We start from the raw sequence: 20,626 nt of genomic DNA on the forward strand, positions 1-20,626 counted from the left end.
TTTACTCGATCTCCGCAAATGCACTCGGAAAAGAATTTGGCTTCCTGGGGCGCAAGTACTTGGCACAAGCTTGATCATATGTAAAAAAACCAGCCATAATTCATTCATTAATTTATTTGTGCCGATTAAAGTTTACTTTTAGATAAGTGCAATAAAAGATAGAGGAATTCAACAACGTAGACAAAAGACACCTATATTTGAGAGTATTTTCTGACCAAATTATACATTATACGTCTTTTAAAACTAATACTTGGATGAATATTTTGGCAAGTGCAGCGTTGTCATTAGCGCGATGTTGCAGAATTTATCGTGTGACTTATGAGAGATACGATGGGCCCAAAGTGAAGCCCAGTCCGGTCCAGACTCTAGACTTCGAGCTGACCTCTCAGTCGGTTCGCAGGCTTGTTTGTTTTTGTATCTCCATTTTCTTGTGATTTTTATCGCTTCGATTTACGACTCATAAAAATGTTAGAGTGCGGAGCGGACTTTTATCTGTCTGGATGGGATGTGCTGGATCTAGTAAGCCATTCAGCCCCCTCACCGCGGAATCCCAGCCCCCCTTCGGCCCTTTGGTCGTGGCCATTTAATGCTCGACTGCTCTTGTGACCGGGCCTGCAGTTAGCAGTTCGGAGTTAGATGTTCATATGGGTTCCATCGCAAAGTTGTTGATTTTTATGGGTTTTTGGCGATGCAGAAATTATTCTTAGACTGCCAAGAGCGCAGTTCAGCCAAATAAACACAGTGAAGGCCATTATAGGTCGGAATTCAAGTTTGAACTCTGAATGTGTTCAGAATGTGCTGGAAAAATGAATGTGCACAAAGTTCTTGAAGTTGTTTACTTCGGACAATAATCGACTGATCCAAACACGTAATCTTTTGCGAGTATCAAATACTATTAATTTGCGCAATAAATTTGTAAATAAGTTGCTTTTTGTATCACATTTTATACACTGTAATCCTTTCATCTTAGCCCCCTCATCGCCGACCTCCTTTAACTACAATCTATCCGCCACTAGAGCGAGTTAGCAGCAATTTTCCTACCAATCTGAAGTACCGACATCCTGCATTTGACAGTTATTAGATTAACACCTAACGGCCAACGGGATGGAGCTCTTTATTCCCGACACCAGACAGACAACGGATACTCGATTACTCTCCCTGTCGTTCTGGCCAGGCGATGTTGCACGAAATTGGACAAACAATAAAGCGCTCAAAATGTATGCGAACATAAAATCTCGGCCCAGCCGTAGGAGTACTCCACAGAGTGGGCCGAAACAAAAGGCAAAGCCCGGTTGGCCATGTCCATGTCCATGGCCATGTGATGGCGGAATAGGGGAACTCTGAATACAGAACACAGAGCATACAGGCGATGTCAATTTCAGACAAACAAGCCAACGTAAGTAGATATATGTGAGCGCGCGTGTGCATATTGATATATGGCCAGGATATTGATATATATGTATATGGCTTATATGACATTCAAGATGGGCCCAGTCACTGCACACCACGAATGCCGCCTGTCCATTTCGAGCAGCACATAAAAAGTGGGTTTGAGTGCCAGTTGAAAGCTGTCAGTGGCTGTTTAGATTTACGTGCCGCACTGCAGCCATGTCGGCTGAATGGCCACCCACCAAAGTGCCACCCACTCCCCCCTAGCCTCCCAGAACTGCACTCTGTAACAATGCAAAAACAACCAGACAGGATCCCCCGCCCACTGTCCACTGTCCACTCTGTTTACTGCCCACTGTCCACTGTCATCGCTCTGACTTTTTGTTAATGAAAGTGTCAGCTAGACAAACGCACCCCAAACCCCGGGCTCTGCCTCACCGATGGCTCACCTCACCTAACAACCCTTTCGGAAGCCACGGCCTTTGTTCATTTTGTGGCCCACAGCTCGCCGGTGGGAAACTCCCCCCATTTGGGCTCCAATAAATTATGATCCGGCTGATTTGCGCTGTGGCCATTGTAAAAGCTCTAGCTTCCACTGCGAGCTTGCCAGTTTGCGAGTTGTCGTCTGCTAGCGGCCACTTTTGTTTCGATTTTGCATTGAGCGTTCGCGTAATGGGGTAAAATGCATAATTATTTTGCATTTGATATATTGCCTACTTCGGGGCTGATCAGATGAAATAGAATTAGAGGGGGTTACAACTAAGCCAAGTTCAGCTATAAATGTTTCTCATTTTACGTGACTAGCAGCTATATGTATACTGAGTACAGGAACCATGTAAACTTGTATGAATTTCAATGTATCTCGACATATGCACGTGCCTCATCATCTTCTCCAGCGATCTCAACTGAGATGCAGTAATGAGATAATCCGTTCTGTTTGCTGCGTGTTTCGTATTTTCCTGCAGAACTGCGTAGCAATTAGCGAGTAAGTCGGAGGCCCATCCTTGAGGCCCATAATCCAAAACGCCTCTAACTCAATTTACATGCCAAAATGCGACAGGAGCTGAGCGCAGGAAAAGCCGGGCAAAGTCAAGGAATCAGGAATCAGAAGCCCGGAGTCAAGAGTTGGGAGAACCCAATCCGGACCGAGGTGCCCTCGACATTATTAAAACGGATAAATCGCGACGTGCAACGATGTGTTGGGCGAAAGTGAAAAGCTGTGCGTGGGTAATTAAAAACGGGAGCTGGAAAAGCCAGAGAAGAAGCTGGAAAAGCGGAGTCAGATAGGGACAGCCGAGTAATTCGCATGTCGGATTTTAATTAATTCAGGCCAAGAGAAACAAGAAGCTCCGTGGAGATAGGTCGTCCTGGGGAATCCGTCTCGTTTCCCCACCGTTTTAAGTAGGTTAATGCTGCAGGAGAGGTGGGGGTGTGCTATGGTTTTTTGGGCAAAAGCGGAGGCTGGGGGCCTTCAGTAGACGCCTTAATTGGGGGGCGTCACAAAATATTTACCGTTACACTTACCGCTGGAAAAGCCAGGGGTCGGGAAATGGAAAATGGGAAATGGGAAAGATGATGAAGTGCGCAAATGTTTGCACTTTCCCTTTATGACTATTTAGAGACGCCAAACACTTTTAGGTGTGAACAGGGCGACGGGGTGACGACACCCCCAAATTATTCGGATTCACGGAGGGGGCCGAGTGTTGACGTCTTGATAAGAGCATGTTGAAATAATATTTTCATATTATGCGTAGCATTTATTTGCAGTTTATTTTCTTTTATGTGGGCTTGAGCATGCTGCACACATACTGTCAGTCCACTGTCGATTTCACCATATTTTTATCGGTTTTCGTTGGCATTTATACCCAGTAGCCCATTCAAAAAACATCCGTGAATATTTTCTACTGCTAAACAAAAAATCCAATCTTACAGACTTTGAAACATAGAATTCGCCCACATCTTGGCTTTTTACTTTTTTTTTTAGACATCAACTGATTTTAGTTATACTAACAATGTGCTCTAAGACCAACGAACGTGCCACTCGGCTTCATGAACCCGGAAAGGTTTGCAGGGAATTGTTGTACCTCAGGTCGAAGGTGGTAAGTCTAATTCGAAAAAAAGCGTTCTTTAAGCCCGCTAGCTTAATTCGTATTATATATGAAATGATATTATTTTCTTATTGAATTTTCAATTTTTAGCCGGTACGTGAAGTTCCCGCCTTCACTTTTCAGGCACTGCAGCCCAATACTGTGGTGAAACCTCCTCCAAAGTGAGTTCATCGAAGGTCGCTGGATAATCTTTATGAAAATTGAGTTTTAAACGCTCCCCACGAATTCACAGAATCGACATCTTCAAGCGAAAGCCAGTGAAGGAGACCGTATTCAAGATCTACTTCAATCGCGGTGACATTCCGTGTGTGATGTCCGGCAGGAGCAGCAAACAGGATCCGACCAAGGAGCGTCCGGTGAAGTGGCACTGTGTGCCGGAGAATCTCGACTACTGCTACTATCTGCCCATCTTCGTGGACGGACTGGCGGACATGGACTACGACACTCGCTTACTCGCGGTCAACGGAGCCATCGACCTCATCATGCGGTCCCCCAAAAAGGTGCTACCCGTGCTGCCCAAGCTCATCCTTCCACTGAAGCGGGCTTTCCAGACCCGCGACAAGCGGATCATCATCTCCGCCCTCCAAGTCATTCAGCTGATGGTCCGACTAGGTGAGCTGGCTGACCACATCTTCTCGGAGTGAACTATCAAATGTGTATAATAGTATAGGTATTGAGGTACTAGGAATGGAATGGCATTGCATGGCTTTTATAATCCCATCATAATTTCTCTGTATGATTTATTGTCTATCTCACATATGAAGTAACTCTGGCTAAGGCAATCTACCGGGGTCATATAATGATTATAGGACCCTTGCAACTCAATGCATTTCTCACTGTAAGATAGGTTATTTGCATCCTCAAGGTTAAAGTTCATATATCTAGCTTTCAGTCCAGAGGCCTCATTGATAAAGCTCCCATCAGATAGAATGTTACTGATGTCCACCCAATAGTTTTCACTCACTTGCAGTCTAGCCCTAATAGCACTCCACTCCTCTCTATTTTCAAGGCTAACCAGTCTACTCGTACTTTGCATATTTTCACATTTAAGCAACGCTTCATACCAGTCTACTTTTTCAATGCTCTCGATGTAATAGAACTTTTCACCAATTCTCTCGAAGTGGGCGAATGAGTCTTTGAATCCCAGACTCTCGACTTTCTCCGATTTTTGATTATTGGATATAGCTTCTGATTTTTCTGATTGATGTTGAGTGCGGAACAGCGGTTTTAAAATGCGCGACATGTTGACCAGATTTGACCGTTCATAAGAAGGCTCTTCATTTAATTTCGAAATTATTGTTGTCTGCTCATCCCAATCAGTATTTCTGCTTATCATTTCTTTTCCAATGGCAAATTTCCAACGGATATATAGCAGCTAAAAAGTTTATTAAGCATTTTAAAATATTTCAACTGACACTTCTACAACATTTAGTCTCAGACTCTCTTACCACAATGGAAATTATGACTACTATCAGCAGAATAAGTCTTGTCGTTGAATATAACATAATTTAAAAAGCACAACAGCGGTAAACGAAGTATCCTCTCTCACGATTTGATGTATATTAAGCAGCCTTATTCGAAATGAAGCATTTATATCATGAGTTTGCTGATAAAGTAGATTTTAGCACGAAACATGCGTTGCGCACGATTAGTAAAAACTGTCTTACTACGAAATCCGATTAGTCAATTACACTGTTATTGAACACTTTGGGATTATTATAAGTTACTTTGGGATTATCATAAGTTACTCACTCAATTCCAATGCAATACCCAGGTCCCTGTGTGGGTCAGGCCCTGGTGCCCTTCTACCGCCAGTTGCTGGCCGTGTGCAACCTTTACAAGAACGTGAACGTGAACCTCGGAGAAGGTATCGATCCCGACCGGAACTGCCGCATCGGCGACGTCATCGAGGACACCCTGAAGCTGCTGGAGTACTGCGGAGGCCCCAATGCCTTCATCAACATCAAGTACATGGTGCCCACCTACGAGAGCAGCGTCTTCCCCAAGTGCGAGGCGCCCGAGCCCCGGGATGCCTGACATGCCCATGTCCGCTTCCAATTCGCTTTTCTTTGGTTAGCCTTCAGTTAACGAGTATTTGCGATCGGGTTTTAACTGCCAAATCGAAGTTTGTGAACCTTCAAATCGGGGATGAGTAAAGCCAAAATTAAACATTAGTTTGTGAGTATTACTTGGCGAATTATACAACTTACTGGGTCATAATACTGTTTAGACTTTCAAAGCAGTAAACTATCTTATTATAGCTGTTTATTCTTGAAAGTAACTTTCTGTTAGCAGCAGCGGTTTTTTTTTAATATTTTGAACCACTTAAAAAGAAAGCCTGTCTAACTAAGTTAATTTACTTAAAACGAGTATTTTTAAGAAATGTAAAGCATATTCACTTGTGGCCCGAGTTCAATCGAGTTCGTACGTTTACGTTCTAAAGATGGTAAGGGATATTTGTAAGGGCTCATGTAAATATTTCCACCTTAACTAGGTTTCCGTGTAGAACTTTTTGCCTAAAGCAACACTCGTGTTCGGCTGCACTTACCCCGTACTTGTGTCAACAACCTAACACCCCAACTACTGGAAAAGTGCCATCTGCTAGACAGTCAAGTGATAAATGCCTAATTAATTTTTAATTTTCGAAAACGCAGAAAGGCGGCCGGGGAAAAGTACTTTTTATGCTTACTGTTTCGGGCCAATAGAAGAAGTCGTGCCATAAATAAAAAGCTCATTACAATAAATCATAAAGTGAAAATTGTTCAATTTGCTCTGGTTCCTTTTAATGGAATATCCGTGTAGCGGGCTTCGAGTGTCTGGTTAGCAGCACTCGTCTGAGGATGCGTGTTCGGGAGGGTTTGGAACTGCTCCTCCTGCGGAAATTTACTGTCCTGTCTGGGTCTGTCCTCCGAATCCCCTTATCTCTGGCTTAAATCAGCCGAACGGGCCATACACTTTTGACTTTTGAGCGCTGTCCTCCAGTCTGCCAGTTCCTGAAAATCGAAGGATGGGCGCACTCTAAATTTAATTTACCTAAATTGCTTGGGGTGGATGTGGTTTGGACCCTCCCACCCTCTTGCCATTTCAAAATTGCTCATTGCGCTTTTCGGCGTAATTAAGGACGGCCCTCCAGAAAATTTCAAAAACAAATCTTGTTATCAACGGGCAGCAACACGAAACAGTTGCTCCTGTTCGGCTTCTGACCAGGCCGTTGGTCAGTCTATCTACACTCAGCGTATTAACTGTTGTAGTTCATGGGAATTGGACTACACTGAGGATTCCAAAGGATATGTAGGCTTATAGTATAGGAATGCCAATCGGATTATTCCTTAATTTTTTTAAATCTTATTGAATATTTCAAAGATTTGCGTTTCTATGGCTACAAACATAATTGTTACATTTTAATTATTACCATTGCACTTCTATTTCTGAATTATACAATTCCAATATATTTTCAATTTAAAATAGATTTTCTCCAGTGCATTCTGCGCTGGGATGGTGGTTTGGATGGCCTCTGACCTGCTGACAGAGGGCCTGGGACCCCCGCCCATCTCGTTGCCGGTGGCTGGTTGATTGTGGTGCGTAGATAAAAACCTGCCAAGTGTTGCAACTCAATTTGCCCCCCGAGCCAAGCCACACCCCATCTGGAAACTACCCCTCGATGGGTTGGCCCCGCATCGTTCCAGCACACAAGTTCTTAATTCACTTTTTGGTGGCGCGTGTTTTTTGCCTGCTTGATTCCATTTCTGAATTCTCCTTTTCAATCTCCTGTTGACGGTAAATCAAACAGTCCCCCTGGGTGCAGCGCCACTTGACGACCCTTCCGTTTGGCTAAATTGCATTTACTTGCTGCGAGTTTTCCATTTTATTGTGATGCTACCGGATTCAAAATGTTAGTAAAACGTTTTGACATCTTATACGCACTTTTCGAAGCGTATTTTTTATTGCGTCTGAAGACTCTGCACTTGTCTCAATCATGGGGTGGAATCAGGCCAAAAGGGCTCAGAACAGGACGCCGAAACTTTGATTTAGATGCTTAGGTCGCTCATCAGAATATAATCAGCTTTGGGATATAATGAGAGGTCTAGGATATAAGGGAGCTCTCTATAGGAGCTATTCAAGTATTTAAATATAAGAAAAACGCTTTTTTTGTTTTTGAGGTATTTCGATGTATTAGACAGGTATGTATTAAAATGCCAAATAATTGTAATAATTCTAATTTAATTAATACCTTTCCCAAGATATTTATTCACATTACTGTAAAGGGATATACTAAATCCGTTGAAAAGTATTTAATAGCTAAAATGGAAGCACATTGGACCCTCAGAAGTATATAACATCTGGATCAGGGTCACTAGCTGAGTCGATTTAGCCCTGTCCGTATAGATGATGTCCGTATAAATGAGACCAGAGAGTTGGATCTCAAATTTGGCTTCCACTGGCTTCTGTAAGCTATAATGATAATAATTTTATTAAAAAGTTGTTAACTGCAACGATAGAAAGGTGCCTATTACCTGTTAAATTCCTGATAGTCTTTGAAGCTAGAAGAAATGGGTATAAATAGCAAGGATAACATAATGGAGCTTTAAAACTTTGCACCTTATCCAAATGTGATATTAATTTTTTGGTGAGCTACCGAAATATTCCCTCCTTCATGGGGTCGATTGGACCACTCCTTCGGTTTCTCCAATGCCCAGAAGGGCTTTCCCGTCACTCCCAAACTGGCGAACGGGGAGCTTTCACATGCAGGACTTCCCCATTAAGTCAGGCCCAAATCTACGGGTGTATGCTGTGGCCAGTGGGTTGGAAATTGCTTTAATACCCCGGAAATTGCACGAGAGTTGCATAAATTGACACGCAACGCCCCGTGGGCGCAATCCCATCCAATCCAATGTAATGAGTATTTCAGACACCGAAAGTACTGCCTCACTCCTCACAGAATTTTCATGGACTAGGATTGAGGCGAACAAGCCCATTTTTAGTGAACATACAACTCCGAACGAAAGGCGCATATAGAACGTGCTTTAAAGTCAATACGAAAAATGGAATCAAAAATCATCAATACGTTAAGCTGGCCAAATTCTAATCGCTGACAGAAAGTTATACATTATTTCTCTTTATAAGATTAAATACAATTATCTCTGTTAAGACTATAACTAGAACTAAGCCCACCAAGTTTGCATTGTAGCCTAGTGTATTTTCCATATATTTGGCAAGTAATTGCATAATAGTTCTTATTAAGCGATGGGCGGAAGTTCGTTTCCTTTTCGCGTTTCTTCTCATATTTTTGGGGAGTCACAAATTGTCCCCAGTCGCGTTTGTGTAATCGCGGCTATTTGACCAGACACAAAGCGCAGTTGTGGACTTTGGACCCCGTTCCCAATCCGTTTGTCCATTTGCGCAATCCGCACTTAGCCGGTCACGACCAGACATAAAGAGTATAAAGAGTGTAAAGACTGTATAGAGTCTGCCCCATCGGGCGCAGATGGTCGCATTTTCACGACCCACGTGCGTTTTGTGGAAGCTGTCCGGAGGCGAATCGAAATTATCACCAATTTGCAGTCATCGAAATCCAATTATGGGACGTGTGTGAGACCGGTTCCAGATCCGTTTGTAACCCAAGAGCAGTAGCTCCTCGAATCCTCCGCAGCCGAGTGTGCCATATGCTGGCGAGATACCCAAAAGTGCAGCGCGAATCGGAATAGAAATGGGTGCAGGGACACTATGCAGCAAAGAACTGAAAACACATATTTATTTATGAAAATTTGTATCAAAATGGCACTAAAAGATGGCAACTATATTTCATTGATGACTATACACATTATGTCTGAAAATTTGAATTGTCAAATACTTAAAATCTAGACATTGTGTTACTAATATATACATACATATGTAATCGTTATTCAACAAAAAAAAGCAATGGCATAATAATAGTGACTTACTAATAACTAAAGTTCTGAACCAGGCAAGACTCGGTCTCAATATTGCAGCTCAGTGTAATCGGATTAGGCTGGCTGCAGCTTCCACTTTCCCGGCCAACTGAAAAACTGGAGAACTGGAGGGAAGCACAACGAAAAAACATAATTTGCGAGAATTGTCACACGACACGGCTCGGGGCACTTTGTAGTGACTTATTTGCAATTTGCGAAATGGAAGCGGGACCGAAAGAGGATGAAGGTCACTGGGAGTGGGAGTGGTTGAGCCCGGACTGGCCAAGTGGAACTCGGCAGACGGCGCACTAAATCATGCATGTCAAGTCGAGTAGTCGTCCCGTTTGTCCCGTTCGCAGCTCTATCGAGCTCATCATAATCGCCGCTGCGAATACGCATCATTATCGACTGCACTTTCCCCAGGGGCTCACCCCTTCCCCACCCAGAATATAATACACCCTCATCCTCCCAGTTGTCGCTTAGTTCCGGCATGCGACAGATGCAACAGACGTGCAGACTTCCGGGGTCGGAGGTCTGAGGGTTTTGTGGTGCGACCGCAAGAGGGTCTTAAAAAGGCCAGAGCCACCCCGGCCCTGCTCCTCCAGCCGCTCCTCCTGTCACTGCTCATTGTCAGCTAAGTGTCGCGGGGGTTGGAGTTGGATGTTGGGTGGTTGGGTGTTGGGGGACGGCCTTGCTGGTGGGAGTGGGTGGGAAGTGGGTGGGTAGTGGGTGGACGGTCAACAAGCCACAGGAGCAGGGCCAGCCCTCGAAACAGCGCCAAACATTTCCATTTTCAAGGGCCTTAAACCAACTTTTTTGCACTCAAGCAACCTGCCAGATTACGTCGATGTGGGAGGCAAGGTGGCCATAAAAATCGTTGCATGAACAGTGGGTCGCGATAAGGAGAAATTAAGATGAAATATTTATTATATTTTTTTGTATTAGTTATTCCTTGTTTTATTCGATGAAATCTGCATTAAACTTCTATTAGTATGCATTATAAAACAATAATTTACCACAGGTGGAATTTTTAGATTGAGCTTGACACACTTTTCCTTAATATGCATTCAAATTGCATGTGAACCACTGTGGTGGCCCTCCACCCACGGAGTACCACCGCATCAGCATCATCAGGAGCAGCATCAGGAGCAGCGATGGCGGTGCCCACACAACAAAGGACAACCACACAGACGATAAGACGACAAGAACGGCAAAGGCAGTCGACTTCCGCTGCAGCTACACTGAGATAAATTAAGTGAGGAAAAACAGCATCAAATATTACAAGAAGTGTTAGCAAGCTGTAAACAAAAATAAATACAAATATTTAAAATGGAATTGAACATAATAATTGGATTTGGAAAGCCAACAGCTTATAATATTGTTATTGAATACGCAAACTATCAACATTTTTCCGAGCGTATGCTAACATTTTGGATTAGGGAAAGGTGGATGCCAAAGAGGGGGTGGAAAATGATTTCCACTTGGAAGCGACCAAAGGCAGCCGACACCCGCCAACAATAAAAGCAAATTCAATGCGTTTTGTGATAATTTCGCACTACACGAGAAACGATAAACCCAAAGGCAGACAGGGAACTCTACAACCGAAGTGGGGGAAGGACCAAATGCTAGAGCCGTAAACGAGCGAATAATAAAAATTTTATATACAACCCAAAGAAGAGAAAAAATAATAATAATACGACGCGAAGTAGAAATACATGGGTGTGAATAGTCAATGAGGGTCGGATGTGCGGATGCGAATGCGGATGCGGATCACTGGGATCGCGGAGAAGGGGAAGGGGAAGTTTTGGGTGGGTGCCATTCCTGCAAGGTGTCGAATTGCCCTGCGGTGGGGTGGCAGTGGCGGTGGTGGTGGTTCATTCCTCGAGTGGTTGCAAATCAAACGGCAACAATGCAATCAAAAATTTTGGTAATCGGGTGGGTGCAAATTTAGTTATTGTCCTGGACCCGTGTCCCGAGTCCTGAATCCGGAATCCCTTGGGACTGCTTTGGCCATAATTTAATTCGGCTGGCCCATTATTTCATTAGTTCAAGGATGGCCCCTCGAAAATGCGCAATTTATTCGGGCATTATTCCAGCAATATAAGATACGGAAAGAGAAATGACTGGAATATTGTATAAACTGCAAATGGCAGCTAGACGCATAAATTAGTAAATTTCGATTTTGATTTTGCCAGTTTAATTGTTTGCAAACCAGGCCCTTGTCCGGATCCCGAAACAATGGCAATAGTCTTTGGTTAGGCGAACATGTTGTATCTTTGTATCTGCATCTGTTAGATAGGTGTCCGCTCGGCCTTCTGCCGCCCATTATACAAATATATTTTGTGTAATTAACATTTATGGACCAAGAGACTGCACTGGTCGAGTCAAACACAGAGTCAAACTTTGCTCGAATACCCAGAAATTATCAAAGTGAGTATATCAAAAATCCAATTTTCATTCAACTAGCAGCCCGAAAGTATGCCTTTGTCCGAGCTTGGGCCTCTACAGCCCAAACCCCCAAACCCACACCCTCCGCATCCATATCCGCCAGATACAGATATTCGAGTGTAAAAGTTTTTCTGGTCTTGAAGGGCCGGCCTGTAGAATTATGCAAGCAACTCGCCGAAACGCACTTGAACTTCTCCTCCGTCCAGCACAAATGCAGCACAAATGCATAGAAACAATGAACATTAAGTTGATGTAAGCAAATGCAAAACTTTATGCAAATCGCTGGCCACCACACAACGACCCACAACAACATTGCCAAGAAGCTGTCAGTCAGCCGGTCGAGAGCTGCGGCCAAATGGGGAACTGATTCTGGCCCGGATTGGACCCACCGAGATGGAAGTTCACAATCAGCAGCTTCAGCAAGTCAGAGCGATGCAAAAACTAATGTTAGCACATCTAGTTACTTTTCGATTACCTGCATGTGAGACTCTTTGCTTAAGTCTCATATTAAGGTTGTTATGGTAGATCAGTTAAAAGATATCCAGCATGATTATTGTCCTAAAAAAAAGGGATGGAACTGATAAGTTGAGCTATAAGCAAATTAGTTGAATGTGGTTTCACGTAACTCAAATCCTTCATTTTTAAAAACGAAATTTACTTGTAGGTATACTTGTATTAATCATTTTGGATTAGCAAATTCGTTCGAAAACAATATGCTGCTGAGAGAGTCTTTGGATTGTAGACCACCACTCACCACTCATACCTTGCAATAAAAAGGCTGACAGCGAAATCCATCTGTTTAATGGGTTCTGGCCAACCCAGTGACCGAGCCCACCCACTTTGGCTTCCCCACGTGTCCACATATACTCGTGTGCCAGTCTAATCCCTGAGATTACAAAAGCCTTCCAGGGCAAACTATTACGCTTGATAAATTCGAGATTAAAGTGCATTTGCAGACGGGTCAGGATCTTTGGGCCGGGCCACACGATTTATGGCCATACATTTGGAGGATTTCTTCAGTTTTCTTTGGCCACATCCAGAGTCCTTTTAATTATCACACGTAATGACAGCGCCAAATGCAATTGCTAATTAATTGCCTTGGACCCACTACTGTACTGTACTGTGCTGAACGGCGATGTGGGGTGAAATTTATGGCTTATACATTTGTTTGGCCCGACATTATTATTCCGACATGTGCGGTTATGGGAGATCTAGATCCATCTAATGCAATTTCCCCTCTCCAGAAGAAGAGGAAGTGGTTGACGCGGGGGCGTTGCTTGACAAATGAGAAAATGCTTCATTAGTGCACCACCAACGGGCTTAGGGGAGAAAAACCCGTGCAGATAGCAAAGAATAGGAAAGTCCCCCAAAAAAGCAAATGTATTTGCCCAATAAACCTGCGAATACAAACCCATTTATTTCGAAAGCCAACTTGAACTTGAGACGCGATGAACTTCGTATTCGGCTTTTCAAGGGGCTAATGACGATAATCGTTCGGTGGCTGTCAAAATTGCCGCAGAATATAATTGCCAACTGGCCATAGAGAAGCGCTCGACGTCCCATGATTAACGATGAGAGCATTATGAAAAAGCCCAAAACAAAGCAATACACAGAATCGAGAACAAAAAGCAGCAGCTGGATACAATGGAATCTCCAAGATACAGCGGAAACTACATCGAAACAATCACAAAAGATGCTAGCCAACCGATTAGCTTCAATTACTGGAACAGGGGTCCGGGGTTTTGATCTACGCATAACTCTCAGATGCATCGAGCCCCACCCACGAATGCATCCACCTCTAAACAACAGCAACAACTCACTTCGGCCAGTCGAGATCTTATCCGCGAAGCTCTAACAAGCCGTCAACAACAAAAGCACACTGCGAGAAACTATCCCTGCCCTAGAGCACTATTCCCTGGCTGTCACGAAAATCCTTTGACCCAAAACAGCGTCTTTGAGCTGAAACTGCAGCCTTAACAACTCTGTTGTTTGTGAGTCCAAAGGTAACTATACCGCCATTAAGATCTGCAAATACTAATTAATCAAAATGTGTAATTAATTTTGTAATTATTGGAAACTATTAGATCCATGAATTAGCAATTCGTTACGCATTTTTATTTTCTGTGCAGAAGCATCAGCGGTGTCTAAAACTTAAGTAGACTTAAAAACAAAAGCGATTTTTTTCTGCTCACCAGCTTCGCCAGTTAATTTTAATGAATCTCCGTAGATATTTGAAATCAGCTTGCTCGTTTTGCCTCGCTTAGTTGTTGGTCGGCGGTTTTCAAGTGCGCACACGAAACGCGGCTCCATTCTCGAGATCTGTTTTCGAGAAACAAAACTCCTAGGGAAATACCCATTAGAACACTCTCATAAAGTTCGCCAGTTTGGAGTCAACAATGAGCTCTTTCACCGCCCACCTGTGGATATTGCTCTTTGGTGGTCTGCTGCTAACTCATCACTGCGTCCAAGGTTGTTCAAAGTAATGGATCGGCAATCAATCACGCGCCTGGCGAAGAAGTTCCTCCATGAGTCAGCGGGAATTTTCGGGAATAGATGTGGCTGCGTGTCACTCGATTGTAGGGAATTCCGGAATGCCAGTGGCGGGGAAATACGAAATAAACAATTTTATCAGATCTTCGGCCTTCAATTTGAGGGTGAAGTTTGTGGCTACGAGTACGAGCAGTTTTTGAAAGCAATTAGCCTGAAGGTATTTGCCATGCATGCAGTGCCCTTAAAATGGCTTATTGAAACCGATGTAGATGCATTTAATTAGAATGAAATCCCAACTAATTCGCTATAAACATAAGAGACCATCATACTTCACCCCAAAAATTCACAAATCCCACATGGGCTTACCGCGGAATGGAGTGCAGAAGCCATTGCAATTGAAAGTACTCGATTCCCATCGAAGACTTGCTCCCTGTGCTCGCAGCTGGAAGCCTAATTGGTTCTCCCCCAGCGAAATCCGATTCTGATTGTGACTAATCCCATAATTGTGGCGTTGCCCGTGCATATTCAAGTGCAACCTCAAATCGGTCAGCGGCAGCTCAAGTTGCAGATTAGTTCAGTCGGTCGAATCGGTGCGGTGCGGTGCATATCCGTAAATAAGTCAGCGTGTGCTAATTGCATCACTTGTATGCCACGGACCCGTAGCACGCTCCAATTCGTCCGATTAAAGTCAGGAGGAGGTGGGACCATCGGGTCCAGGGTCCAGGGTCCATCCGTGGTCGTGGTGTTTGCATAACTTTAATTAAATTTCTGCTAAATCTAATTTCCATGCTAAACCGAAAACAAACAACGATGCTGGCGTCCGATGGCAACCAGGTCAGGCGAGTAAAGTGTCCTCCAAGTTGGATTTCGATGAGAGCGATGGCAGCAACAATCAGAATCAGACGGGCTTACCCGGGCAACCAGGACAGGCGAGCGGAGCTGGAAATGGAAATGGGAGCTACGACCCGGGAACGGGACGAAGCCTAAGTGGTGGAGGAGGAAGTCCGGGCGGTGGCAGCAGCGGTACGTCCAGCGGGGGAAATCGCCCCAAGATCCACGGAGTACGGGTCACCGTCGATACGGGCGATGGGCAGCAGCAAACGAAAGGTAATTAAATTCACTCACACCCACCTGTGAGAAGTGCGCAACACCAAAACTAACGAATCCGAGTCCCTCGGCGCCCCAATTAAAAAAATAAAAACACACATATAGAGTCCAAGGAGAGCGTGGAAATTACGGATTTGGGCAAGCACAAGAAGCGTGTGGGCATCCACACGGACATCACCTTCGAAATCACCTCCGACTCGGACGGGAACGAGACCAGCTCCGCTCAGCAGCACGGCGACAAAGGTGAGTGGCCTTCGCCATCCGCTAACAAACTCACTTTTCCTCTTAAACCAATATTATCAGTAAGGGGTCAGATACTCGGGAATTTAATTCAGAGAACAGCAGTGGGGACACAAAGAATCACTTTAGTTTAAAAGTTTAATCAAACAGAAGTGCAACTTCTGACAAAGTAAAACAAACCTATGAATCATGAAGATAACATATGAATGAATATTTTTTATTTTCCCACTGTGTTTCACAAAAACGCCAACAGAGGACGCCAGTGTGCCCATTTTCAAGGGTAGTGGGGGTAGCGATTCTAAGCACAAGACCCGCAAGCCGTACGATCCCAAGTCCCAGTGGAATCCCAACTTCTCCGGCGAGCAGCGTGGCTACCAGGGAGCCAATCGAGGTGGCTACCAGGGCTCCAGTCGCGGGGACTATTATCCACAGTACTACCCCGGTAACGTGTACACCGGCGGAAGTTCCGATGCAGGCAGCATCTACAGGAACGGCGAGACGTGGACGCACTACGTCCCGGTTTGGACCACGGAGCGGGCGCCGCAGGAACAGGGACAGATTTATCGGCGGCCCAGCTGGAAGCCCTGCTACTGCATGTCATCCACGGAGTTCAGGCGCCGTCGGGATAGCAAAGCCAGAAGGGAGCAGGAGGATCAGCACAAGGGTGTCGTCAACAGCGGGGTCGTCCAGGTGGTGGATGGCAAGCTGGAGCGGCCCTTCTCGTGAGGCAAAGCCTTCTGCTGAAACCAATTTCCATTTTGTAATTTGTTGTAAAGTTAGGCAATGCACAAGTATATTTAAAATAAAGCTGTAGTTTAGTTTTTTAGACATTTAATTTTACCTTTTAATATATGATGTTTCCCTACTTTTCAAGCTGTTTTCGCATGGTATACGTACCGCCATCCGTTGATAATAACACATTCTTTATTCAAACTGTGAGAAATTGAAAGTTTTTATACAATTTATTAACGAAGAGATCTTATATAATACAACAAAATGTATTGCACATATCTTAACTAGTTTCGATTTCGCCACTAATCAGCAAGAAATCCAGCTTTGTAACTTAAGATTTGAACTGAGATTTGAAATGAGATTAATCATGCAGATAGGATCGAAGCCTACGAAGAGCACGTTAGTTTCAGAAGATAGTCAAGCACACTCCAATCCCCAATTAAAGTCTCTTCTGCATTTTTACTCTTTTTCTAGCCGATTTCTATTAATATGCCAAACACACATTAACGCCTACAAATGACTATTACAATAATAGTTTGGACTTTGGCTCGCACTTCCCTAACTGAGTAACGAGCCTCTGATAGTCGAAGCGTTTTCTCTTCTCTTAAAAATGTGCCAAATATAATATATGGCTATACTCATACTCATAAAGGCCGGCTGATATTTTCATTTCATTCTGTGGGTGCTTCCCGGTTAAATAAAAGATTCCATCTGACATTTAAACAATTTATTTTACTTCACATTATTTTGCGAGCTGAGTATTTCACTCCCTAAGAACACGACAGGCGTAAAGTTTTGGGTGCTGATTGATGTAGCCGCTTTACGAGTGAACACTGTGGGTGGCGAACTTGCCATTGTCATCGACGGAGGCTGTGACTGCATGGTATCCCGTCCGCTTTCCATTGATGTCAACACTTTCGCTCTCGCCGGTAACTAAATCCTTGTAGTTGTTGTTATGGCCATTGGAATCGAACTGTAAGAAAAAGAAACAAGTATTATTACAAATGCATTTTTTATGCACATGTCAAATAAAACCCACCGAGTTCTGGGAAGACCACTTGGACTGCTTCTCCCACTGCTTGGTACTGTAGCCACTGCCCAAGTTTCCGGCGCCTGCTGATAATCCAGCCCCAAAGTTGCTAGCTCCAGCCACTTGACCGGTCTGCGCCGCATTCAGTCCAAGTCCCAAGTTCTGCTGTCCGCTTAACAGGGATCCGCTGAGCAGCGACTGCTGTCCGCCAACCTGTCCGCTCAACAGAGATCCTTGGCTTCCGCCCAACAAAGATCCGCTCAGTAGAGCTGCACTGTTTCCGGCACTGGCGGAGTTCAGGGAGCTGGCAGAGTTCAACGAGCTGGCGGAGTTGAATCCAAACTGAGAGCCAGAGTTGAAGGCGGAGTTGTAGCCAGAGTTGAAACCTCCCTGTGATCCGGAGGTGTAGCCACTTCCAGCCTGCACCTGGTTGGCGGATACGCCTTGGGAGGCAGCCTGCTGGCGGGCAGCTTGCTGGGTTTGGCTGATCAGCTGGCTCAGCTGGCTGTTCTTCTGGAAGTTCTGGCCAAAAGAGCTGCCGAGCTGAGAGTTGAAGGCGGCATTGCTACCGAAGTTGGAGGCGGTATTACTGCCAAAGTTGGAGGCGACATTGCTGCCAAAAGTGGAGGCGGCATTCGATCCGTAGGTCAAACGGCTGCTGGCAACTGGCTGAACCAGCTGTGGTGCGGAGGCAGTGGTGGTTACCTTTCGCTGATAGTAGTGTTCGCTTTGAACTGGGACCGTCTGTGTGATCTGAGTCTGGGCAGGTTGCTCGACAACACGCTCCTCGTGATGGACGTAACGCTGGGAGCCACCGGGAATGGTGTAGACCACCTGATGCGGGGTGGACACAATCTTCTCGTGCCTGTAATACTCGGAAGTGGGGACAGACTGCACGGTCTGAACTCCGCTGAGCAGCTGAGCACTGGTGTCTACGGCGTTCACTCCACCAAAGTCGACCTTGTTGCCGGCATTGGCGTTCTCGGCGAACTCCACATTGCTGCCCACCTGGTGGGCGGCGCTGCTGCCGAAGTTGGAGCTGGTGTGGAAGGCGGAGTTGGTGGAGAAGGAGCTGCCAAAGGAGGCAGCGTTCTGGGCTCCAAAGGCGGCAGAGTTCTGGGCGCCAAAGCCGGCAGAGTTCTGGGTGCCAAAACCGGCGCCAAAGTTGGACCCGAAGGAACCAGTACTTCCCACACCACTACCAATGGTGTTCGTACCAGCAGCTCCACCCAAAAGCTCAACGCCACCAGCACCTCCAGCGGAGGCACCCTCAGCGGATTCAGTGGCACCCACGGAGTCGTAGGAGCTCTCCAGGTTTCCCAACGCTGCGCCATCCACCTGACCGGAGGCACCTCCATACCCAGCTCCGAAACCACTACTATAGCCTCCGTAGCCAGAGTTCTTGCGAGCCTGCTCCACCGCCTGCCCGTGGGAACTGTAGTGGCTGAGGATTAAGGCAATTGACTTAATAACTATGTTTTGAAAAGGAAAAGTTTGTCATTTGGGCTCACAGGATCTCTAAATCAACAATGGTATAAAGGCAACTTGAAAGACACCACAACAATTTAGTTTTTAAATTCAGTTTGATTGAGGTTTGACTGCACTAAAATAAATTATATGCATTCGCATTTTTTTTGTTGATTATAGACATATTTTTACCCAATGACTTTTTTTTTAATTAAAATTTAAAATTTGTAAGTACCATGTCAGCCAATGGGGAAATTTCAAGTTTCTCGATTCGGAAAAGAAAGTTCTTAGCATTTGCAACAAGGCACTTACCGCGAGTGAAAACTGTCGCGTTTGGTTCTCGCCAAACTTAAAGATTTTAAAATTGAAAGCAAACCATTATGTTATATGTTAAATATGGCATTTTAAACCAAATTACCTTGCTTGGAAATCTGTAATAAAGAATAAAAAAAATCTGTTAGTTAATGTACTCAAATATATTTCAAAATTTCATTTCTTAGAACTGAAATACGAAATCTATAACTTTTTACTTTTATCACTCTCATTCAAAAATATTTCTCATTCACTGAAATTGTTTTATATTTCCGTAGAGTTCAGGTTTTGAAAAAGTGCATTTGTGTTAGCACTATTCAAGGGGAAATAGTATATTTCGATCGGTTTACAATCTTCTATCGCCACACGCGCCATAAATTACACAATTTCCCGGGTTGTTGTGTAAATATTTCATTCAGGAAAAAACCAAGTGCCACTGACGACTCACTGATCCACAAGCACTGATAGGCAGCCTCAAAAAACTTGGATCAGATCGACAGGACCAAGCCGGCACTGGTTACATCTTAGGTGTAATTTTCGGGAAAAGTTGATTTTGGAACAGTGCACTACCTCCACAGACCACACCCAGGCAAAGGGCCAAAACCAGCAGCTTATTCATTTTAGCAATTTGTGGTAGCTCTTGACCGAAAAATACGTTCGACACTCGCGGTTAAAATTGTACTAATGCAATCGAGCGCAGGAAGCTCCGCTTTAAAGCCTCAGACGGCGGTGATAAGAGTCACTTTTGTATAGATCAGTCTTGAACCGATTGATTTCTGACCTAGAGAGAATGCCACTGATAGTACACGTAGAATTGGAGCTCGCAATTGGTGCAGAAAGCCGAGTGATGAAAGTTAATTGCGACATCATCGCCCTATATAGAATGATTTCCATATTCAGTTTTGATGATCGCCGGGGAACCTTGCTCAAGAAAGACAAAGTATATATGTAGTTGCCATGTACGACCATTATCACTTTTGCGATTACTTCCATATATATAAAATTATGTTTATAGGTGGAACACAATGCTAATGAGCTGCCATTAAACTTAGAACACTGTGGGCAAGGTGAAGGAATATATAGAAAAGACCTTGAGCTTCAAATTTAATTCAGGAACTAACATTCCCTTCAGAGATGTTACAAAATTAGCCAGCTCTATAAAAACCTTTGTAAATGGTATTGCGTCTTACTAATTGAGAAGAAGTCCAGAAACAAATACTATTGTACAACTGAGGAGAGCTGTTGTATTTTCAACTTTTTCAATATATTTTTTATTACTTAAATTTTACATATTTTATTTTAGCCTAAAATGTTATAAATTCACAATCTTTAAGGACGTGTCTCTAGCTTCACTTAATCTTGAATAAAGAACA

At 44.2% G+C, this 20,626-nt stretch overlaps 3 protein-coding genes across 5 annotated transcripts; 2 read left to right on the plus strand and 1 right to left on the minus strand.

The window, feature by feature from the left end:
* Positions 1-3,228: 3,228 nt before the first annotated feature.
* On the plus strand, positions 3,229-5,671 carry LOC6529695 (parkin coregulated gene protein homolog). Its single transcript, XM_002090652.3, has 4 exons — positions 3,229-3,488; positions 3,588-3,658; positions 3,730-4,109; positions 5,272-5,671. Exons 1-4 carry the CDS (start codon positions 3,402-3,404, stop codon positions 5,532-5,534), a joined length of 801 nt encoding a protein of 266 aa, XP_002090688.1. The 5' UTR covers positions 3,229-3,401; the 3' UTR covers positions 5,535-5,671.
* Positions 5,672-14,132: 8,461 nt separating this feature from the next.
* Positions 14,133-16,547, plus strand: LOC6529696 (hyphally regulated cell wall protein 3). 2 transcript variants are annotated; one of them, XM_002090653.4, is made up of 4 exons: positions 14,133-14,344; positions 15,200-15,472; positions 15,578-15,715; positions 15,966-16,547. In XM_002090653.4, exons 1-4 carry the CDS (start codon positions 14,272-14,274, stop codon positions 16,436-16,438), a joined length of 957 nt encoding a protein of 318 aa, XP_002090689.1. In that variant the 5' UTR covers positions 14,133-14,271; the 3' UTR covers positions 16,439-16,547. The 2 variants fall into 2 exon arrangements, with proteins under 2 accessions (XP_002090689.1, XP_039228156.1); XM_039372222.2 differs by lacking the exon at positions 14,133-14,344 and adding an exon at positions 14,380-15,063.
* A 609-nt stretch (positions 16,548-17,156) lies between these two features.
* LOC6529697 (fibroin heavy chain) lies at positions 17,157-19,947 on the minus strand. 2 transcript variants are annotated; one of them, XM_002090654.4, is made up of 5 exons: positions 19,824-19,943; positions 19,360-19,372; positions 19,254-19,289; positions 17,484-18,918; positions 17,157-17,417 (listed from the first exon to the last, which is right to left on the minus strand). In XM_002090654.4, exons 1-5 carry the CDS (start codon positions 19,870-19,872, stop codon positions 17,265-17,267), a joined length of 1,686 nt encoding a protein of 561 aa, XP_002090690.1. In that variant the 5' UTR covers positions 19,873-19,943; the 3' UTR covers positions 17,157-17,264. The 2 variants fall into 2 exon arrangements, with proteins under 2 accessions (XP_002090690.1, XP_015052079.1); XM_015196593.2 differs by lacking the exon at positions 19,254-19,289 and having other exon boundaries at positions 19,824-19,947.
* Between the last annotated feature and the right edge of the window lie 679 nt (positions 19,948-20,626).

This window comes from Drosophila yakuba, chromosome 2R (assembly GCF_016746365.2).
Source record: "Drosophila yakuba strain Tai18E2 chromosome 2R, Prin_Dyak_Tai18E2_2.1, whole genome shotgun sequence".
Classification (NCBI taxonomy): domain Eukaryota; kingdom Metazoa; phylum Arthropoda; class Insecta; order Diptera; family Drosophilidae; genus Drosophila; species Drosophila yakuba.